The sequence below is a fragment of the Malus domestica genome, chromosome 06, assembly GCF_042453785.1.
Source record: "Malus domestica chromosome 06, GDT2T_hap1".
NCBI lineage: Eukaryota > Viridiplantae > Streptophyta > Magnoliopsida > Rosales > Rosaceae > Malus > Malus domestica.
This window is the reverse complement of record NC_091666.1, coordinates 20466888-20475273: the sequence shown is the minus strand read 5'-3', so window position 1 is coordinate 20475273 and position 8386 is coordinate 20466888. Positions and strand designations below refer to the sequence as shown.

At 35.8% G+C, this 8386-nt stretch overlaps 1 protein-coding gene across 1 annotated transcript; it reads left to right on the top strand.

The window, feature by feature from the left end:
* Positions 1 to 369: 369 nt before the first annotated feature.
* LOC114825661 (brassinosteroid-responsive RING protein 1-like) lies at positions 370 to 1256 on the top strand. The gene has a single exon (XM_029104694.2). It carries the CDS (start codon positions 519 to 521, stop codon positions 1020 to 1022), a length of 504 nt encoding a protein of 167 aa, XP_028960527.1. The 5' UTR covers positions 370 to 518; the 3' UTR covers positions 1023 to 1256.
* Positions 1257 to 8386: the final 7130 nt, after the last annotated feature.

Genomic DNA, 8386 nt, shown 5'->3' with positions numbered 1-8386 from the left:
TAGCGGTACGGTATTCCTTTTCACCTATAAGTGAGAGGTTTTATGTTCAATTTTCGCCAAAGGCAAATTTGAACCATATTATATGGCTCGCTCATTATAAGGCTTAGACAACTCTCTCATTTCTTAGTGTAAATAATATCGATTGTTAAAAAAAAATAAAAAAATAAGAAGAGGTGTAAACAAAAGGCAAAAAGCTATTTTAACGTCTACTATATGTACAAAATACAAACGTGAAAATTGAATACAATTTTGATGGTGTGTTATTTTGCGCAAAGTTGAAGGGCATTAATGCCATTTTACACATCGTCAGACCCTCTCCATCTCATCCTTGGCTTTATAAAACCATCCTCTTCTACTCTCCACATCCTGTCTCTTACTCTTCCCCTCCCCCCCCTCTCTCTCTCTCTCTCTCTCTCTCTCTCTCTCCAAAATACACAGATTTAAACAAAAACCCAGTTCGTATCTCGAAACTCCACAGCCAAATCACAACCCAAAACATCAAAGCTCGAAGCTGTCCAATGGGTTTTCCAGTTGGGTACACAGAGCTTCTGCTCCCAAAGCTCTTCATCCACACACTCACTCTGCTGGGTCTAATCCGAAAGCTCATCTCCACCTTCTTCTCCCTGCTGGGTCTCCAAGATTTCATCGAGCCCGACAATGCCTGGTCCGATCCGCCAATCCGATTCCCGGAGTTCCACTCTGTCTCCGCCGTTCTGATCCGGGAAATCCTTCCCCTGGCGAAGTTCTCGGACCTGGTCGACCCGCCCGAGTCGTGCGCTGTGTGCCTGTGCGAGTTCGAGAGCGAGGACGAGATACGACGGCTCACGAACTGTTGTCACGTCTTCCACAAAAGGTGCGTGGACCGGTGGGTCGGGTACGAGCAGAAGACGTGCCCGCTGTGTCGTACGCCGTTCATATCGGAAGATATGCAGGGCGATTTCAATGAGAGACTTTGGGCCGCTTCTGGGATCCCCGATTTTTACGACGATTATTCTCACACTAATCTTGGTTTTGAATTGTAGCACTTCCAAATTCAAAGTCTTTTACTTTTCTTTTTACTTTGAAGACAGAGAAATTTACGAGAGGATTACTAGAATCCAACTCATGGTCTTATTGTGAATGTAGATTCTACCACGGAGTTAGTTACCGGAGCTATAGGAAACTCCGAAGTTGATGTTAATATGTAAATATAGGATATTGTTGGATGAAAAAGAAAAAAAAATGAGAATTGAGTGCAAATGAGATGATTTTGTATAGTTTTTGTTTTCTTTGGTGTGGAAAATGAGAATTTGGGGATGGCAAATTCGTGTTCTATGTCGTAACTTAGATTCCAAAAAAAAAAAAAAAAAAAAAAAAAAACCCAATTAGTTCTTGATCTCATGATATTCATCTGCCTAATGTTGGAAGAGATTCAGATCCTTGTGAAATGTTAACATTTCGGTTTTGGAACCTAATTTTTTGAGTGATGGTAACTGTTGTGAAGTATTATTACGTGTAGTTTTGTTTCACAAGACAGTATTCTGTATTTAAATCTAAATGGATAGAGTTATGCCAGACTGTTCTAATTAACTGATGTATATGAATAGTAACTAAATTAATTAACTGACTTAATCGACATATACGACTATTATGCAAATATTATCATTAGCTAAATCAAAATTAATTGACTTAATCTACATCCACGAATATTAGGCTTATTAGGTAAGTTAAATGTGATAAAATTGGTGTAGGGTTGGTTTGGCTTTTGGCATCTATTGTAACTTGTAAGGTTGGTGATCAACGGGTTATTATTTAATTATGAAATGGAGCGTGACATTGTCAGTTGGTGGGTTCACATTGGACAAATTTTTGGTCATGGAAGACATTGTTGGAAAATATTACTATTTATGTTTATTTTAGTATTTGAGTTTTCCTTGTTAGTTTAGGAATTGGGTTTAGTCCATCCGAGTTAGGGTTTCTTAGGTTTAGTTTCTATAAATATTGCTTTTAATTTAGTTTGATAAATAAGTGAGTCAATATGTAGCATTTTCAGTTCATGTAGCATTCTTGACAATTCCGTTTAATAAAGTTTTGTATTCAGTTAGTTCGTGGCGTACTTTGATATCCAACTTGGTATCAGAGCATGTTGGATCCTTCAGGATTTAATCTGTTGTTGATGGATGTCAATTTGTTTGTATTAGTTTTGGTTTCGTCATCTTCCGCTGTTTGTGTTTCCGTTTTAGATTCATCTAGGAAATTGTCGTTGTTCATTGTGGTAAAAATCTGTTTGCTTGTTTGTCGTGCAAAGCATCCATAGTCGAATCCGTTCTTGTCGCCACCACCACCCTGCACAAACCATCTGTTGCAATCCCTTTATGTTGCTTGACTTGGTTGCTGCATGAATTGAAGAAAGCATGAGTAAAGAAGGAAAAGAGGGAGGAAAAAAAAAATGAAAAAAGAGGGAAAATAAAGGACAAAGGAAAAAAAAAAAAGTTTTTCAAAAAAAATTTGTTAGGTTTTGAGGCCCACACAACCAAGGAGAAAAGATTTACTTTTTTTTTTTAAGTCTCTGAAGCACACATAGAGGCTGTTGGTTTATATGAATGATTTGGAGTCTATTGTTGTCCTCTGTGGCGATTGCTCGAGTGTTTGGACTTGTGACTACTCGAGTGACGTTGTGAAAGTTGGGTTTTTTGCTTGTTTGTTCAGGTTTGTTCGGAGGCTCGCAATTGGCATGGAAATCTTGTACTAGCACTGGAATTTGGAATCTTGCACTTGCACCGATGGAATTTCGTATTGAAATTGGCATCCGAAATTAGCATAACAAGCTTGTATTCACATCGTCTCTTGGCAAACTCATGTTGTGTACCGACATGAGTTTGACGGGGGGTGTTAGAAAATATTAGTATTTATGTCTATTTTAGTATTTGGGTTTTCCTTGTTAGTTTAGGAATTGGGTCTAACACATCCGAGTTAAGGTTTCTTAGGTTTAGTTCTCTATAAATATTGCTTGTAATTTAGTTTGACAAATAAGTGAGTCAAGATGTAGCATCTTTGGTTCATGCAGCCTTCTTGACAATTTCGTTTAATAAAGTTTTATATTCAATTAGTTCGTTTGTTCCTTGTATACTCTAACATTCAACTGACATGAATGTATTTGCAGTCCTCCAAGCATTTCAAATGCGATTAAATCAAATGGGATCTACCAACTTGAAAAAAGAAAAGAGTGCAATAAATAAAAAAACAAGTGGAGAGGGTGCAATTTTACATGAAGAGAAATTTTGATAAGATAACTCTCAAATGTACGGAATATGATACACGTAAATGAGTGGTCATTTACATATATCGCACACTCAATTGGGTCTACTAACTTGAAAAAGAAAAACAGCAGAAAAAAAGAAAAAGAAAAAAGAGGTTGAGATGATGTAGTTTTGTATTAAAAAAAAATTTGGTACATCAGTTCTCACACGTACGAAATTATATACACATAAGTAACAGGTCGCCTACATATTATAGGGTCGTCGCTTTTACTCATTTTTTTTTCTCTTTTTATTATGGATGGGTGTATGTGAACTACACTTGTCAGTATACACGAGAAAAATGAAGACTTTTAAAAGATGAAAACATCATCAGTTTGGACTTCAAGGGCTTTACTACTAAAAAGAAATATCCAGGTTTCCGGGAGTCTTTTTTTCTTTTTGTGTCCCGGGAATCTTCTCTTTTCTCCCCTTTTCTTTCCAATAACATCAAGCATGAAGCATCAATGGCCAGCCTCAAATTAATTTAGGAAATGCATGCTTCATTCAAAATATATACATGCAGTGAAATAGTTTATGCCCTAATACCAAGCACATCCAAGATTATAAAATGAAATAGCTTATGGCACTTTGCAACAAACTTTTGCCGGCACCAACAAATATGGTTTAAAATTTAGCCGAGTAATGCTACACTTTCCTTTTATTTGTATCATCTCTCTAATAGAGTTAAGGTCCGTAAATGCAATTGGTTCCTATCTCTACTAGAGATATGGTACAAATGACAGTATAAGTAGGGGGTAAAGGTTGTTGAATATACCATTGCCAACTCATTTCTGCCAGCTCATCAAAACAGTTGTAAATGATAACTTTTTTGAATTTAGTCAAGATATGTCATGCTTTGATTTCGAGATACGCCAAAAATCGACATGTATCAGCTGAAAGTAACAGTGCAATAATTACATAGAGTCAACTGGGACTCATACATAATATATATCAAATATTTTGTGAAAATGAAACTACAATAAAGGGCACAAATCCTACTTTCGAGTGCCTCTTTCTTTAACTGCTACTTGTACTATGTAAGAAACAGCCCTACACTGGGCAAAGCAAAAACCTGGATACGCTACAAAGCTCTTGTGTGTGACAATAATACGATATAAGTTATGGTAGGTAGATTAAATTTGTAGAGTATATTTGCAAACTAAATGATGTGTCACCAATAAGAAATAAGCACATTAATATAATAATCCAATCATTAACGTGTATGTCATTTAATTTACAAAATTTATTCTACACATTTAGTCTCCTTAGCATTATCCATACAACATATGTGATTTAAAAGTTTGATCTCAGTTATAAAATATTTCACAATCCTTTTCATATATAAGATAACCTCACTCACAAATCTCAATTGAATACCACACATAAATTCAAATGACTTTTCATGATTGATCCCTACAAGCACTCAATCACCTCTTTCAAATATTGAATAAAATAACATGGCTATAGTGAAAGAGTCCATAAGTTCTGCATTCCAGACCTACTCATTGAATCGGATAACGGGAACAAGCACAAGGTTCCAGACTTGCTCATGGAACTAGAAAGAAATAAGTAGATATTAGATTTCACATTTTCTAATGCCAGACTTTCTCATGGCTACATAAAGAATTATAGGCCCAGACTTTCTCATGGCATACCTAGAATGAAGATATTAGCAGGGTTTTCAAATCAACTCATGAAACCAGAAAGAATATAGAATCTATGGTTCCAGACACACTTATGGAACTAGAAAGAAAGCATACAAAGATAATAGTTTATTATATAATATTAAAATCACTCACCTGAAGTCAAAGATACTACAACTCTAGCACGAAGATCAAAGCACTCAGACACGACCAACACCTAAGGAAACACACAAGTCTTAACTCAGAATTCTATAGATAAACGAGAAATTGGAAATGTGTCATAAAGCCAATCATAGGATGATACTTTACGAACATTTCACATATTAAACTAATCTAGTTTAATGTAAGGGCAAAAATTATTGTTTAAAGCCGTCTCATTAAATGTTAGACGCTTAAACAATAAGTCCATGGAATATGTAATTAACAAAATGTAATCTAAAGAAGTTAGATTCATAAATGTAATCTAAAGAAGTTAGATTCATAAATGTAATCTAAATAAGTTTGATTCATAAGACCATTCTCTTTTATGCACATATTCTAAATGTTCTTGATTGTAAGACTACCAATTAGGTATTGACAATTAGTAGATCAATATATACTATGTCTTTCTCCCTGAAGAGCGACTGGTCTTCAGTCATTGGTGTGAAAGGCACCAAGATAAGTATGTAAGTGCTCAATCAAAGTGAGTCCACTGAATGCAGCCGACCAGGTGTTCTCATACTCATGTCATACAAGAACTCACTAGTTGGATAATGCAAAGTAGTCATTTGACCTGAGGCATCATAGTTGTCTTGTGGTTACGGCCTTAATCTTTAATTATGTGAAAGGCATTCTATTAGAGAGTGTCCACGCAATAGTTGTTGTTAAGCTACTTAACCATGTAGACATGTGAATGCACAACAATGGATCTCTAACCTTCAAAACATTGATGGAGAATACTCTATGATATGATTAAGAATCTCTAGCCAAAAGTATGAATGAGATATAGGAGGTACGTTGAATGAGATATAGGAGGTACGTTCCAAATCACATTCAAGGTAACTATATAGACAAGATAATCACATTGGATAGTATGCATGAATAAACTATCACCTAAGCAATGTGATCAAGAGTATTGATCTAGAGAAGGACCGTATTGCATTGTATTCCCTAACTGATTAGGTTCTCCAACCTTTTATGCTTAGCTTGAGTAGCCATGACATATTACTACGTGTTACTCATGATTTGTGGAAGCCCTGATAATTAACAATCACTAAGAGATAATTAGAAGTATTATGTTCACCAATCAATTGGTAGCAGTTCTAACCGCCTACTACCTCGCTAACTAGAACCTAATGGATCATACACTGTGTAAGGTAATGGTTGAAGAATACAACGAAGTTGAGTAAGGACAATTAAATGGTTTAATTGTTTTATGACCATGATTAATTAATATGTTAATTCATCAAACAAATAAGTTCATTTTAGACATTGAGTTAGTGTTAAGCGCAATGGGATTTGAATAGTCAAGCCCATTAACTTAAGTTGTGTGACAACTTAAACCACAATGAGACTCAAGGCCCAAATAGGTTTCGAAGAGTCAAGCCCATTAACTTAAGTTGTATGACAAACTTAACAACTAAAACTCAAGATACATAAAAAGGGTTTTGGGATGAAGGCTACAGAAAGAGAGGGAAGGGTTTCACTTAAGTGTGAACCCTTTATAAATAACTTTATAACCTTTCCCTCACTAAGGGATTTTTTATATAAGGAAATATGAGAGAGCAAAATTCTCTCTTCTCACTCTAGGAGGCAAACTGCATTGGAGAAGATAACTAGTAATATTCTTCTCTCATGTCACTCATCTTCTTCCTCAATTATCATTGGTGTCGAAAGTTAAAGGTCTTCTACTTTGGGGGCTTTTGGAGAATCCATTCAAGCATCCCAATCCAAGAACCCAAAGATCAAAGTGATGGAGATAAAGTTATAAAGTGTAACTCAAGGAGAGGAATGAAGGCCCTCACTTTGGGTAATGATCCATTTCAAGGCAAAGAAGATCTTTAAAGGTATAAAAAAATATCAACTCTCTTTGTGAATTTGAGTTGGGTCTTTGGTTCACAACTATTAGGCTTTGAGTTTCTTGGTTAAGTTTTGTTTTTAAGTGCATACAAGCATGTTTCTGCCATGAATTAGCATATTCAAAAGTTTTCCTTCACGAGACACCAAAATAATTTAGGGCACGTTGACTAAAAAGTTAATCTTTGGTTAATGTGGAAGATCTAAAGGTCAGATTTGTTTGACAATCTAACAGTCGGATTGTAGTCAATTACGAAAATTGAACGACAATACAATTATCTCAAAAATTGAATAATCAAACAATCGTATCGAGTTTCAACAAACGGGCCTCGAATATGGGCTCATGGCATCAAGAATATCTTTATGCTTGAAATCCATGTCACTAGATTTTCCCACACATTGCCACACGCACCGCATTGCGCGGTGGTTTCTAGCGAACGGAAACTTAATTTTTTGACTAACTCCAAATTTCACCAAATTTTATATGCTAATAGATTTCAACACGAGGAACAACTTTTATAACTACCACGAAGTCTAAAAGTTGACGGAAGATGGTTGATTTCGCCTGTAAAGACCACGGGGTGCCTTTAACATGACAACGGTGATCCATCTCTTATAATGGTCCAACGAGGTCAAGTTTGGTTGTATTTTACTCATGGGATAATGAGATAAAAAACTCAAGTGGTTGCGTCGGTCTCCACTTAGCCAATCCACTGAAAAAAGGAATAGGGTCGGCGGAACCCTAGAACTTTGCAGCCTCACACCGCCATGTGTCATGATCTATCGAGGTGATTGTTGGGTGGGTTTCGTAGAGGCAAGTGAGGCTTCAATTCTAGGTAAGTGGTGCCCGTCAATTCCACTAGAGATGACCAGAATTCACGTCGTAAATTTTTGAAGGGAATAGGTCAGTAGGCCAGTGAGTCTAGTTTTCTAGGTCGATGCTATCTGGATTGGGTTTCTAGAAATGAAAACTTTCTATTTTGGAAATCTTTAGGTTTCCCAAAAAAGAAACCTTCTATTTGTAGTAAGTGCAATTTGAGCAAAATGCCATTCACTTTCAAGGCTCATAACTTCTTCGTTCTAACTTTGAATTAGGTGTTGCTTTGCGCTTATGCGCTCGTGGGATTGAACTCTATTCATCTATTCTAAACCCACCTCCAAACAAGAAAGTAAAATTTAAAATGACCAAAACGCTCGTAAAATGTTTTTCCCGGAATTGTAGAATAAATAAATCAATAAATTTCGAGACGTGATATCAAAAGTTATCTAGAGTAATATGTTTCACCTTCTGTATCCAGGTTTGAAATCTCTATCTTATTAAGTTCACTTATCAATAATAGGAAAGTAAGGAATCAAATAATTTAGGAATGACAGAAAACAAATAATTAAAAAAATGGAACTTTCATGAAA

Excerpts from the sequence above, each read along its gene's own strand:
- LOC114825661 (XM_029104694.2), top strand. The coding sequence starts at position 519 with ATGGGTTTTCCAGTTGGGTACACAGAGCTTCTGCTCCCAAAGCTCTTC.